The 15,589-nt window shown below is 42.2% G+C and overlaps 1 protein-coding gene across 1 annotated transcript in view; it reads right to left on the bottom strand.

Moving 5' to 3' along the window:
* Nucleotides 1-15,243, bottom strand: part of ANKRD33B (ankyrin repeat domain 33B) — a 45,139-nt gene extending 29,896 nt beyond the window's left edge. Inside the window, exon 1 of the mRNA XM_054284863.1 lies at nucleotides 14,800-15,243. Within this exon, the coding sequence (XP_054140838.1) occupies nucleotides 14,800-15,243 (444 nt within the window). The remainder of the gene's footprint in view (nucleotides 1-14,799) is intronic.
* Between the last annotated feature and the right edge of the window lie 346 nt (nucleotides 15,244-15,589).

The raw sequence follows: 15,589 nt of genomic DNA, 5'->3' as shown, positions 1-15,589 counted from the left end.
TCATAGTGCTGAAGAGCATGACAGAGAAGGAAACTCCTAGACCGTTAGAAAAGCATGGAGTGGTTAGCAGTAAATAGGAATAATGAGAATAAAAAGCTGGGATGAAGAGGTATTTCTGTATTTAAAAGGAAGACAGTAAATGCTGGTGTAATTAACTATTCTATTATAAATTTGGTATTCTCTTAGTAGAAATGTATGACAACATAAATTTTCAGCTGTGCAACATAATTGCATACACTGAACAAAACCCACTATGTACCTACTCCATAAAGAATAACAATATCTTTTCTAAGGTTAGCCCTTGTCCTTTTAGCAGTCACTCACAAGCCATACTCAAGAACAAATCAAGCAGTTTTAGAGGAGATGGAGGCAAAAACAGAAGATTCGCTTTTCTAGATTTGATTGATGATTGAATACATTCAACCATAATTAAGATGCTAAATGGTAAATATTATGCCCAGATTTTTTTTTTTTTTTTTGACACTTGTTTCCATTTCATCACAACTGAGAATGTGGAGCACTAGCTGCTCTCCTTCACCAGCAGACCCTTAAGGAGCATCCTTAAATCCATCTATGTGTGTTCTGAGGACAGTAAATCTCAGCAGCATTAAACCTCCCAGCTCCATGCACAGCTCCCCAGGGAGCCTCAGCCTTCCAGCCTGTTTGCATAGACAGAGCCCCTACTGGAGCAGTTCAGCCACAGGAGCTTGTGAGGCAAACCAGCAGCACAGGCTGCTGCCAAATCCTGCTCCTCCCTTGCCCTGGGTATGGACACAGGGCTCGGCAGCACAAACCTTCTCCTTCCTTACCACCAAATCTACAAAGGTGCAGGTCCTTCAGCCCTAATCTCTGAAGGCAGAGGCACTGAGAGTGACACCTTCTGCTCTTCATTTTTTAAATTCCTCTAATAAGCATTTTATCATCCAGTGCTAAGTGTCTCATTTCCTAGGTCTGATTCCCACCTTGTTCCTTGGCCAAAGAAATGCACAAATGATACTTTCAGTTCTGAAAAGGTGTGAGATTATATCCTAACTATGTAGGTTTCAAAGCCTCTAAGCCCTTTATTCCACAGAGAACATGCCACTTGGTACAGAAGGCCACCAGGCTCTGCCCAGCTGTACCAAATGAGAGCCAAAAACCCCTTCCATGCCTCAGGTAGGAAACAGAGGTCAGATGAGATTGTGTCAGCTGCACAAAGGCAATGACTCATACAGCAGTAAACTGAAGGGCATGTGTACCTTAATGACTTCAAAGACTTTTACAGGTTATGATCCTTTCTGGTTTTGATTCAGGAGTGTCATGTCTTCCATCTAACCTTATAAAAAGTGTGTTCTAACCTATCCTACACAGCTGGATATTAGAAAGCACAGGGAGGAAATACCAAGATTTTGCCTCTACTGGAAGACTAACAACTTATAATCTCCTTCTCTTTTTACATTCCTTGCTAAGAAAACACCCAGATTTGAAAACTGCGAATTTTACAGCATTTTACTTTCTGTGTATCTTCATTCATATTACATTTTTATGGCATGAATAACCTCATCAATATGTGCCTTTCTGCATCATAGATCTCTGGCCTATTTGCTGTAGGAATAATTCCTCATGTTAACTTAGACTTAGGATCTTTTCAGAGACTATATAATCAATTTCCTAAGTAATTCCTGGTTTCTCCTTTCCCTGCTGCTAAAATTTTCATCACTCTTTCAAACTGCCTTGATCTGGAGGTTGGCTGTGAAGTTGTGAGTTTCCACTGGCTTTTATTTCTAGTTCAATAGGAATTAGGGTCACTTAGGTTTGTGTAGAAAAGCTGCAGTGTAGTAAAAGCAACAGGAAGGTTTGCTAAGATCCTCCTTTACTCAAATCAATGAGAAAGGCAAATTTTTATGGAAAAGAAATTCAATTAAAAAATAAGAATAAATATGGATTCATTCCAATTAACAGTTCATCTTTCTCATGACTTCAGAAGATACTGTTTGTTTTCTTTTCTCTTATTTGAGGAGTGGAAGCTGACATGCTTAGAGTGTTTACAGTTGCTTACCAAATGCTGCAATTTCTCATCCCAGATTTTCTGAGAACTCTATTATTTCCATTAGCTGAAGAGACCACAAAGTAGCAGTGGAAGAATGGTAAAACTTATGTTTTTCTCCCACAGTATTCAGACACCTAGAAGCAGTAGCAGAATATTTTTAATGTTTTTCTCAGCATTTGGAGTTATTTTTCTATTTCTCTGACACAAAATGAGAGAATGCTACTTGGTAATATGGAAATCTTCTAAAGACCAAATCTGGTCTTTTCATTTCTACCTGAAAATTATGGGTAGACTGTTTCCTGCTCCCTTCAGAGTCTGACTCCTTCAATCTATCTCTGGAAAGAAACAAATAGTAGCACCTACCCAAAATGAAGGCTAGTTGCAATTAACTGATTCTAACTAACATTGGTATCAAAACCCTATAGCCAAAAATCACCTTCTTGCCCTTCACATTTGTAAATCTCACGTTGGATTTTTGAATTTACTGTAGAATTTCTGTAAATAACATGGTTATACCAACTGATATTGCTTTGTAGCAACAATCCTGAAAGCTCAAAGAATATAGGTAGACTTCAAGATCACATATTTTGGAATGTTATTGGTTGCAGTACCACCAGTAATGAAGTAGAATCATTCCAGATGCACTCCCTGAGGACCTTAAAATCTGAAAGGAAATAACAGGACACAGCTCTGGGAAGAGAAGAAAGTTTGTGAAAGCAATGCTGACAATATTGGAATGTTTTTGTAAGGGTTTACATCACATGAACAATGCTCAGTTGCCCTTTCCTTTGTGACTGATAAGCTGCCAAACTGTACAGGCTTTGCTCTAGTTCTTAGTTCCTTTAGGATACACACTAACAATTTAGTAATAAATCACAACTGATGAAGTCACTGTACTAGAAATAGAAATTACATGAGAAAGAGGAAAATACAGTATTTTTAGGCAAGTACTCAAAATCTAAACAGGGTAACTAAGCACTATTTTAAAAACCTCTTCCCCAGAGGAATGTGTTTTGTGGATGGCAGGGAGTAAACAGAAAAAAGGGCCAATACACACATTAAACTCACAACTGCAATTACTACAGTTACTATTTTACATTACAGAAAAACCAGCACTAATTTTTTTTTGTTAATTCTCAAAACAATTAATTTATTTTTATAAATTCTCAAAGCATGAATTTGGATATATTTGACCTAAATTTTCAAACTCTGCAGACAGACAGATAAATGACAGTAGGCTACCTCACCAAGGATATTCATTACAAGATTGTGAACAAGATTGTGCTCCCCTGCACACCCAGCTTGTGAAGTGTTCAAAGAGAATGTCTGTGTTGCCCTCTAAGCAGTCCATCCTGAAGCCACCAGCCCTCAGCTCACTCTGCTGGGGAGATGTCCCTCGGTGACACATGCACAGCAGGTAAACAAAGGGGTTTTGCACATGACTAGTGAGTATCTGTGAATGTGGCCTGGTGAGCAGGTCAGGCAGGGTATGGTCCCCTGCCCCAGCAGACACAGCAGCCGGCACCTGAGCTGGAAGCTGCAGGGTGAGAGTGTCCCTGTGGGTTCAGTGCCTGTGCCCTGGGCACCCTGCTCCTGCACTGACTGCCATGGCCCGCCCTGGAGTCACTCTTCCTTTCCACTGACACTAAAGGAACCCCTGTGATTTTTAAAACCCTTCCTCTCTGTGGTATCTTCACCCATATCACACATATTTATGACATTTAGTTGGCAATGTTGATCTGTTTCTCCCCATGGTTACTGTCTGCGCATCTCCTGCAGGAGAGAGCTCCTACTGATCTAGCATCAGGTACTGAAGCTCCAAAGAGAGATCACAGCACTCTCTACTGACACCTGATAGATGGGGGGGTTTCATAATTTTAACAACAGCAGAAAAGAGAGTGGTGAGATATGAGAAACAGCATTACCTTACTTGAAACCTCCATGCTAGGCCTTTTTTCCCTCATTTGACTTCAGATCCTAAGAGGATGGTGAATGCATTTGTGAACATTGCCATAGATGTATACCTGAATACCTCAGCTCTGCCTGCACCCATCTGTGAATGGAGCCTCTGCTCATAAATCAGCTGTGCTGACTGTAATAAGCATAAACTAGGTCAAGCTAAAAACGCCCACAGAAAGAAAAAAATGGCAATAGCAAGTAAGAGACATTTCATAATCTCTTGCCTTAGAAGAAAATAATTTGTGTGATTAACTTTAAGAGAAAGGTTGACATTTTTTCACCATCTCTTTTTCTTTTTTCTGTTTTTTTTTTGGTTCTGGGCTGCTGATATCAGAATCATAGAATCAATAAGGCTGGGAAAGACATCCAAGATCATCAAATCCAGCCTTCAATGGAATGCCAGCATGCTCACTAAGCCACCCTGAGAAGTGCCACATCTACTCATTATTCAACATTTGCAGGCATGGTGACCACACCACTTCCCTGAACAACCTGTTCCAACACTTAATCACAGAATGACACAGAAACACACAGAATAAGCTGGCTTGGAAGGGACCCATCAGGATCACAAAGTCCAACTCCTGGCCCTGGGCAGGTCACCCCAAGAATCACACCTTGTGCCTCAGACAACTGTCCAAATGTTTCTTGAACACTGTAAGACTTGGTGCTGTGACCATTTTCCTGGGGAGCTTGTCCCAGTGCCCAGACACCCTCTGGGTGAAAAACCCTTTTCTAATATCCAACCTAAACCTCCCCTGACTCAGCTTCAGGCCATTCTCTGGGTCCTGTCACTGTTACCACACAGCAGAGATCACTGCCTGCCTCTCCTCTTCCTCTCACAAAGTTGTAGCTGCGATGAGGTCTCCCTTTCTCCAGGCTGAAAAAACCAAGTGACTTCTGCAGCTCCTCACACAGATTCCTCTTTTAACCACTCCTTTGGTGAAGAAATTTTTTTTAGTACCCAGCCTGAACTTCCCCTGACACAACCTGATGCCATTTGCCCTTGTCCTCTCACTTGTTACTTGGGAGAAAGAGGACCTACCACAATCTCCTTTCAGGTGCTTTAGAAACTTACTGCTTCTAAAATGTTTAACTTGAGTATTCAATATTTCAGTATTTGCTTCATGTATCCACATATATGTAAAGGATCTTACACACTTCATGGGAACTTTTATGAAGATAAGTATTGTAAATGCACTGACACATCTGACTTCAATAAACACACTATTTCAATTCAAGTAAGGAACTAAAAAGATTAGCATGTAACAAGCACTCAGTTGCAGTTCCTATTCCACAGGCAGTTCTGCTCATGGATATCTTCACAACTGGAGCATCCTTGTTGCATCCTCACAAGAGGAAGAATTTTCTGGACTGTAAAATTCCTGCAGAGCATACAGCATTAATGCAGTAAAACAAAAGAAAGCACAGCCACAAATAGGTGGCAAGGAAGGTTCAGTGCCCCCACGTAAATGACAGCAGGACTCAGCACAGCTTGGCCTGTCCCACTGACTGGTGATGGCAGGAGGTTGAGGGGGATCCCAGAACCACTGGAGCCCTTTCACACAGCCTCTGCCTGGGAGATTGCCCCTGTCCCTGGGGTACAAGAAAGAGGCTTTCACTCCACTCCCAGAGTCCTTGACATTGTTTTTCTTCCCTGTCAGCCATGAATGGTTTCCCTCCCCCCCTCAAACCACTGGCAAGACTGTTCCTCCAGGAACCCTGTGTGTTTTATTCCAGGCTGGCAGCTCTGCACGGGGAGCTCAGCTGAAGCAGTGTGGCAGAGCAGTGTCTCTGATACAGTCATGCTGTCCATGGACTCACCTAACACGGCAGTGAGCCTGCAATGTGCCTGTAGGACAGCAGGGAAAACAACCTTTTTCTTCCCAGGCACAGGTTTCCTCTGGCTGGCATTGTTCCGTGCTTCCAGGCATTTACAGCTTGTCTCAGTGTAAGCAGAAGACTCCTCTACTATGTTTATATTTTTACTAGCTCAGAAGGGCTCTTATATTTCATTAGTGTTTGAAGTCTAAACACTTCTATTGCATTAGTGTTTGTGGTATTTCACTAATACTTGTATTTAATTTTGCAGAACTGGCAAATATGTGTTATCCTACATTCTTTGCCTAAGAAGTTATTGCTACTTCATTCTTTTTAGAGAAAATCTGCAGAAAACTCTGTAGAAAGAAAAGTATTTTAAATTAACTCCTTTGTGGAGCTGAGCTTTGACTCTGCCTTCTCTTGGATCCTTTATCAAACTCGTGTGATACTTGCAGATACACAGAAGTACCTCACCACCTTTCAAAGAAATTCTTCCTTTCCTTTCATCCACACTTAAAGACACTTTTATGAATACATGGATACCCTTCCTGTGTTTCTCAATCAAATGCTAAACAGTTGAGCTGAGCCCTGTTACTATTAGCTCCAAATAGCAAGATATCTAGGTTTTGTAAAGAAGAAAAAAGAAAGAAAAGAAGCCAAATACCGCCTGAAAGGCTCTTTTAATGTGAACAGATTGAATATGTCCCATTATCTGCTACTTTTGAACTTCAGAAAACTAATAACAATGGATTCTGCATAAGCTTCCCTCCTACAGTAATAGAAACAAAACTTCAAAACTTCTCCATGAGCCCAGTTCTGAGCTCTGGTGGCTGCTGGCAGCATCTCTTGTTGCCAGCAGTTGGTCTGTCCACACACAAGCTGTCCCAAAGATGAGGCCTCATGTACTGAGAGGCAGAAGACAAAAAAAAAAAATCCCCAACCCTCACATATGAGAGGATATTACAGGATCAGGCTCAGAACATTGTACATCCGAAATGTGTGAACCAACAAAAGCCTAACCGTGAGTCATTCCCATTCTGCATCATCCTGCTTTCAAATTGCTCCCCATGGAATTTAACAGACATGATAGGAAATAATAGAATTGAAAAATGGGAACTATTTCCACATAGTGGGTTTTTCCCACAGTGGATACAATTTGAATTGCTAATTCACTGCCAGATGTGCAACCACAGACACTGTGACAACAATCCTCTTCCTACAGTACTTGATTATTTCTTCTTGTGACTCACTGAGGATTATATCAGGATTATATACAGGATTATATCTAGCCCAGGTTGGAGGGTTTCCATTTTTGCATTTAATTAAAGAACGGTCAGAAACAGGTAAATTCAAACTGATGTGGCATAATATTTAAAATCATTTAAAAGGGTAATCTTCTGAGAGAAACTTTATTTATGAAAACATTAAAGGTGAACTCCTGTCTCAGATAAGGCCTGTGGGAATTCTTCATTGCTTTCACATTCTCCAGAGATTTTCTATTCTATTTTTAAAAAACCTACCAGCAGTTTTTAACAACGTTGCCATTAGTTTTTAGTACAATTCTACCTCATTCCCAAAAGATAAACCTAATTCCACAGTGCAATGACAGATGACACAGAAAGAACATGCAGGAAAATTCTCAGCAGGCAATATAGCACTCATATAAATTGCTAACCCCTCCCCCCAACCCCAGCCAAAACAGAATAATTTGTCCAAAATAAGTACAAGCACTGGAAAAGATATGGAAATTAATGACCAGCATTCCAGTTTGGGAAAAACTGCAGCATCTTATGATCTATGTTATCCTACTTGAAAGCTATTTTACCATATCTGAAGTAAGTATGTGCAAAGAGATATTTTACCAGTTTTAGTACCAGCATAGTTAATGATTTCCAAAACACCATAACGCAACAAATGATGCCAGTTTGGGCGTTTGAGCTCAAAAGCCTAAAATCAAATGATGAATGAGGAGAACAGACTGGGATTCTGGGAAAATGCAGGCCAGGTGCTGGCTGTGTCCACACCAGAGATGCTAACCCTGCACAGGGTAGATGTGAGCTGAGCTGCACAGGCGCTCTCGTGCCAGATATGGTTTCCTTTGGCAATGCACACACACCCCCCATGCTCATCCAGGCAGTATTTTCTATAAGTAAAGGTGCTTACATCTTTCAAGTCCACCTTTATTTCAAAACTAACAGTGAATTTTAGTTGGTGACCATGTATCACTACTCTTTAGAGGAAGAAAAATGTGTTTTAATGAAATGTAATTTTACATAAACTTGATATATATTTGGCTCCTCTGGTGCGAAGCAATCAACCCCTGTGAAGTCATACAAGAGTTACTACTCATCTCCTCTGTGAAGTTGAAGTACTATCAAAATACAGAAGTATTACAGTAAAACACCTGATTTTTGCTGGTCTCTGTCAGACAGTGACATTTTCCAGAATGTATAATGGAGTTTTGGGGATTTTATCTTTCTGTCTATTTCTTCTTGAGTAGTAGATCCAATTAGATGTTTTGATTGCTTGCACTCCTCATTCATCTTTTTTTAGTTTCAACTTATTGTCATATTTTATATTCCCAAGCATAAACACAAGAGTGTGTTACTAAAATTAAGATGATGGCAAGTTTTTTCTGTGCCACACACAAAAGGGAACATTAATGCCTCTTGCAAAACCCTTTTGGAAATATCCCCTGAAACCCAGCACCAAGTCAGACTGAGTGAAAGAGAACCAAGTCTCACACCTCTGAAAAGGGAACTCCCTGATGAGGGGCTGACATCCCTGTCCCTGCCTTTCCATCTGTTGATACTGACTCGGGAGCCTCCAAGAGCCACAGCCCAGATCACCACTTCCACCACCAGGCAGCTTTGAATCTGGTGTCCGAGACAGGAACATTTTTTATTTCTTCCTCAGAGTCCTTGCCTTGAGACCTAAAGCCTTGATAAATCGAGGTACCACTGTTGCCTTACTGGCACTTAGCTTGGAGCTGAAGAATTTGGTAATATTGGGATTTTGGACCACTTCCTTTCCCAGCAGATTTGAAGTTCAGTACCTCCTATAAAGTACTGAAACTCAACAGGAACCCATTTTTTCAGAGTGATCAGATGTTTTGTAGCAGTGCTCTCTGCTTCAACTTCCTATGATTCCTCAATAAATTTTCCCTGAGGAATCTTCGGAAGCTTTACAAAAGGAAATTAATGCCAATATTCCTTCTTGAGCAATTCCTCTATGAGAACATAAATTTGAATTTCCTAATGGACTGAAGGCATTAGCAGTGTCAATTTATGCACTGTAAACTAAAGCTCTGCTATTCTTCTAGGAAAAGGCAGTAAGGCACCCCAAAGTCCCATGTGTTATGGACATGTTATGCTAAAAACACATTATATGTCTGTCATAATTACTGATGAAAGCTGTCCAGGACAACCAGTCTTGTTAGGCTATCATGGGATTTTAAATGCAGCTGTATTTTTAAATATCTGCAGCCAATCTGTCCTCAGATGGGTAACCAGGATCATCCCTGCATCTCTGAGGAGCCCTGCAAGCCACACACTTGATTTAAGACACTAACATGGAACATTGCTTAAAGCAGAACAGAAGATTGATGTGACCTTTACTCCTGTACTACTGTCAGACTAAAAACACCTCTCCTGTTCCATACACTTCCCATTAAGCAATTTGTCAAAATTCTTCAAGGAAGCTACTCTTCATCTGGTTTCTCTAGAAGCTGAAACTATCACTTGAAAGTAGATTAAACTTGTACAACTTTCTCATCTGGTCTCCAAATCTGTATTTGTCCATTCCACTATGACCTACATCTATTACTAATGCTGCTTTTGACACTAAGTACACATTATGTCATATTACCTGTCAGCTCCATGAAGGACACAGCCTGCTCTGGCCATGCATTTCCAACAGTCTGCTAAAGACCTGCATTGCCATTCTTTAATTCTACACACCCTCAGGGTCCTTATTAATTGTTCTCTTTAATCTGTAGAAATTATGTTCTGTGCACATACTTTTTCTCCAGTAAAGTTACTTCAAAGGATTATTTTTTGTGCCAGGTTTACATAGGCATTAGTCACCTAACAGTGCAGATGAATACAGACGAGAGGAGGCAGACAGCTAACCTGCCCACGCTCTTCTGATAATGCCTCTGAGTGCCTACCTGCATCAGTCTGGTTCGTGCTCACCAAATCCCCTCTTAGCCAGCTCACTTCATATTTTCCATGCTTTGTCTATTCCTTTCTGATGGCTAACCTTGAGCTGTAATTACTGTATTAGAAGAATTCCCCTTTTTTTGACATCTATAATTCTTTACTTGGCTCACTTCTTTTTAAGCACAAACATGTATTTCCAGGGACATTTTTTACTGCATTTGAGGATTTCTGTACTTTCTAAAGGATTTAAATTATATTACTTTTGTTGTCTTTTTAAAAGTACTTTCACTCCAAAAAATTCCCTTTCATGGTTTAGTGTCATGATGTTAAGTTTCAATACAATTGTTCCATGAGAATGCCCTGTATAAAATAATATGAAGGAATTGAAGCTGTCTATGAAAATAATAATGAAAAAAATATTCTGAGCACTGTAGGAGATGATGTTCTTAAAATCCTTTGTCTGACATGGGTTAACTTGGGTTAGCTATGTGCCATGAAAACTGAAAAGCAACATGTGACGGGGGAACTTCATCCCTTACCAGAAAGTGTTAGACTCCTGATTTTTTTATTTTAAGTTAAGATTCTGAAGATTAAAAAAAAAAAAGATAAAAAGGGATAATGGAGTGTTACACAAGCTCTGGCACTTTTGTGATACAAGACTATTTGGAAAAACATCATCCAACACAAAGTTCCCTCACCCAGAAATTGGGAATCAAACCACTGGCTCCCTGTCCTTCACAACCAATTGCAATTTCAGAAGGCCAGCCCTTTGGCAAGGACAAATTCAGGTGTCAGCTCCATGGAGGATTCACTGTGCATTGCTCTGTGAAAAATTCTGAAGGGCAATGCTCCCTAAATTGGGTGAGTTTCCCAAAGCAGTTTCACTGTGGCAGCACAGAGCCTGAGGAGCAGCCTGCACCACCGGGAAAGGAGAACATGACAGGTCTGATGCCTTGGATACCTCATGGACCCAGTGAGGAAACCAGGTGCGTGATGCCATTCCAAAACATCCCCTCACAGTGTGCAGTGCACAAACAAGCCTAGGCTGCATTCAGAGAAACATTCCCACAGTTATGTCCACAGCTGTCTATGGAACTGGACAAAAGACTCAAAAAAAAAAAAAAAAAAAGAATAACTGAAAAATACTACAACAGAATATTCTTATATTCTTGCTAATATGGGCTGTACCACATGTAAGATAAGCACAAAATCTTTCTGTGGATCAGCTGCAGTGATTATTTTCAACCTGGCAAGGGAATGCTCTTTGCCTTCTTTTCTCTCTCCCCCATCTCTTAATGCTTTCTCTATTGTCATGGCAAAATTCTAAATTTGCTTGTATTCTGCAGTTAGGTAACACCAGATTTTGAAACTCTGTCTTTCTAAGTATACATATATATATAAACCTGGTCACCAGGCAAAATTTGATATCAAGTGATGTTAAAATGATGAGATAAAAATATCTGAAATTCTAGCAATTTGGCTAGTGAGGAAGGAGAACCAGTCTCCATATGGTAAGGTGAAAAGTAGCACCATTAGCCAGGTGAAACTAGGGTCTCAATCAGGTCAGGAAGTTTCACCAGAGCCATGATTTTATCTTCCCTTGTCTATTTTCAAATCCCTCTTTACTGTTAGGATAAATAAAAAAACATTGAAGAATGAGAGGTCACCCTGCACAATGTACAATTTGTGTATTCTTTGCTGTCATAGTTATTTTCCAAATATTTCACTGTTAGTTTGGGTCAGGAGAGGAAATTAGCAGTACCAATCCAGTCTTTCCAAATTCCATGGACAGCCAGAAGTGCAAGAGAAGATGAGGGGATCAGCCACTTGGGGATCCTCTGCAGTCAATGATATAGAAACTGCTTTTGTCTTGACAGTAATGAAAACAAGACAGGGAAGGTGCAGATCTTCAGGCTACATGTGGTGACTAACAAATCAGATGTTGTGGAGTCTGGTTTCCTGCACGAAGGTGGATTTAATGAAAACTTGTGCCTGGCAGGAGGTTCTGCAGCTCACAAACAGTGTACACGGAAAACACTCTTCTGGAGAAATGACACAAAAAGGGACTACCCAAGCTTGGTACATTGACTCTAAAGAGCCAATTGATGTATTTTGGCACAAAGGGTGCAGGAAAATAAGTAAGGGTACCTCTGGATCCTAGCAATTCCTGGAGAACTGCTTCTACATCTTACATTTATACACTTACACTTCAGGAACAAGGTAAAACTTATTAAAAACAAAGTAGGCTCATTGTGCTCAGTTTAGGGCATTTTGAAGTTTTTTCATGTTACATTTTGTGAGCTGATTTTATTTACTTTCAGAATCAAAATATAGTGTTGTCTTACTACAATATCTTGTTACTTGTTTTGTCTGTTTTGAAGAAAACTTGATTTTGAAATTGTGAAAATAGACTGTAATGTACCTACATACCTGAGGTTATCAGATCAGGATGGTGAAAATAGTTAATATCCTCAGATGGACAGCCCTCCCCTTCACCACCCCACTTCTCAAAAAGCAAGCTATTCTTCATTCTCTGCCCTGTCACATGAAAAAGAAATTAAAACTTTGAAGACACAAAAGTCTAGCTTATTTGTTCACAGTGTGGGGAAAAAAAAAGAAAAGAAAAAAAAGTTAATAAAAGAAAGGTAAAAATATTTTAAAACAAGAAAAAAATAGAGCTTTCTAAGAAATGCATACAAGATAACATTGTAGAAAAAATATTATCCTGTCAAAGGAAGATGCTGAAAGCCAATAATAGTTTTAGTTTCAGTAACTAAAAAACTTCATGAGAACAACAGGTATGTGTAAATTGTTCTGTTACTTTGTGGCAGCAAAATTGTCTTGTTCATGAATAATATCCAATGATTTTATAATGAAATTCAAGAGAAAAAAAAAATCCGCAGAAAGGGCAATAAAAGGCCAGTGTGAAATTTCCATCTGTTAGGTAAAGTTCTCTAAAAAAGGTGAATTTCCTTTGCAAAATAACGAGAATTTGCCTCTATACCTCCGAGCAGGAGTCACACCTGAAGTTTCTGCTTCCTGGTCAAAAGATTTCTCCCACCCCCTTCACATCTCAGGAAAAGAACAAGTGTCCTGCTCTGAGTGTCCTGTACTGCTGTGACTGGGGCTCTTCTGTGAGGAAGGCAGAGAGGAAGTGAACTCATGTCTACCATATCATTCCTGTAGCTTCACAAGTTGCTGAATTCCAGAACCTTTTCCTTTGTATTCATAAAAAAAATGAAGAAAACAGAATTTTATGCCAATTTTTAATTTCAGGTCAAATTGAATATTTGCCTAAGTAGATATTCTTTTTGTTTTGTTTTGTTGGGTTTTGGGTTTTTACAGTACGAACAAAAAAAATAAACTTTTGGATTCAAACTAAAATTTTGTCTCTTTTCTCTGAAGCTGAAGAGATAAAGAACAACTTGGTTTTTGGGAGGAGGATGGTGAAGGGAAGGCTGTCCAAACAGGAGAATTTGCTGCTTTCACAACCCTGATCTGATCACCTTTGCCAGAAGAGCAGCTGCAGGATGAGGGTGATGCTTGTGCTGAACTTTGTCATTCCTGTTGACTGAGGTCTGCAGAACCCCACATCATCATATCCTGGCCTGGGCTGAAGAGGTGATGTAAATTATTTCTGTCCTGTGTTGCTCATTCACACTTCACACCATAGGTTGCTTCTCCCTCAGATGTGTTAATATGACCTTTTGTACAATAAGTCTGGTCACTGAAAATCTGTATTAAAATCAATCCTTTGGAGAAGAAGTAAAGATTTTTTTCAGGAAAAATCCTAGAAGTACATATATCTAAGCCACAAGAAAAGCTCCTCTCCAGACAGAACCAAACACAAATCATGGCATTCTTTTCAATGCAAAGACAACTTATGTTGCCAGAATGTGCAAGTTACTTGCCCAATGAAAATAATACAGGCTTCCTTCCAAAACACTGCTGTCATGGATTAGTCACAGAATTGTTTTTGCAGATTGTTTATGCAAAATAACTTCTTAAGTTTAAAACAAACTATAGTAATATTGGTAATCTTCAATACCACTGTTCAAATGTCCCAGAAACTCATTTAACAGAAAATATTTCCCAAGTTTTCACCTTCTGATTTAGAGAAGTACACTTCTGCCTCTGCAACTAACTGAGCAAAGGAAAAAACAGAGCCACAAAACTTGTAGTGATACAAGCCCCCAAAATAGATTACCAGCAGCAAAATAAATACAAGGAGAACTCTGAAAAATGCTGATTTTAACACAGGAACACCCTGAACCCTGCTTGGCAGTCTAGGAACCAGGAAAAAGCTTACATTTTTGGGGGAGCGAAAGGAAGAAGAAGAAAAAAAAAACTCAAAAAAATTTTACCAGCAGTTCAAAATTTCAAGGTGAATATCATAAAGTACTGCAGGGGATGAACAGCCGAGAAAAGAGGAAGGTTTTTTGACGCTGAACACAACCATTACCAGCGATGTCCCTCTCTGTCCCCAGTAAACAGAGGGAAAACAAGACCCAATTCAAAACTGATCGCGGGAAAACAGGAATCTCTACCTCTGCCTCATCCCGTAAACCGGACCCTTCCTTAGCCAAAGGCGGAAAGTCAGGGCTGGCAAGGCGTAGCGTCACACCCGTCTCTGCCCCTCGCTGCCGGGGGTCCCGTTCCCGCGGGGCTGCAGGGTAGCACCCCAGGAGGCGGGAGGGGCGGCACTCAGCCCCGGCTCGGCTGCTGCCACGGCACGGCACGGCTCGGCTCGGCGCTGGGGGCGGAGGCGGCGGCAGCCGAGCCGCGCTGCCCCGGGCAGGGTGCGGGCTGCGGGGCTGCCCGGTGCTCACTCACCCTGCGGTTGCGGTCGGCCTCCCGCACCTCCTCCTCCTGGGGGCCCTGGCGGATGAGCGCCTTCAGCACGATGCTGTTGTTGGTGCAGCAGGCTCGGAAGAGGCTGAGCGCCTCGGGGCTGTCGCGCTCGTCCCCTTCCAGGGACCAGATGTCCTCGTCGTCGTCGTCCAGCCCTCTAGGAGGGTAGAAGGAGTCGTCCGAGGCGATGCTGCAGGTGTCGGGCAGCTCGGAGAAGTCCTCGTACTCCTCGCAATCCTCCTCCTCCTCCTCCTCCACCTCCTTCTCCTCTGCCTCCTCTTCGTCCGGCTCCTCGGCGGCAGCCTCCGCCGCCCCCTGCTCGGGGCTGCTCTCCGCCCCGGCGCCGGGCATCTCCTTGGCGGCGGCGGGCGCGGGGCAGACGCGCTCCCCGGGCAGCTGCTCGCCGTGCCCGGACAGCAGCACCATGCCGGGGCCCCGCGGGGCGCTCAGGGCGCCCGGCAGCCGCGGCTCTGCCTCGCCGGGCCCGGCTGCCGCTGCCCCCTCACGCAAGGGTCAGCCCCCTCCCGCGGGCGGCCCCCCGGCAGCCCGGCCGCCCCCCGGGCCGGGGCATGCCGCCGCCTGAGGGGAGGCTCGGGCTCCGCGGGGGCCGCTCTCCTCCGCCGGCCCGGCCCGGCCCGGGGGAGCTGCCGCCGCCGCGGGGAGCGGGGAGAGGCTGCGGGCGGGCAGGGCGGCTCTGGGGAGCGCAGGCACTCGTCGAACTCCCGGCCCGTAATCCGCTCAGCATCGCTGTGAGGAGATTGGGGCTGGGGTT

Source organism: Melozone crissalis, unplaced genomic scaffold, assembly GCF_028551555.1.
Source record: "Melozone crissalis strain CALT ecotype California unplaced genomic scaffold, PUWL_Pcris_2 ptg000042l_1, whole genome shotgun sequence".
Lineage (NCBI taxonomy): Eukaryota > Metazoa > Chordata > Aves > Passeriformes > Passerellidae > Melozone > Melozone crissalis.
The sequence above is the reverse complement of the archived record's forward strand: the minus strand, read 5'-3'. Positions and strand labels throughout refer to the sequence as shown.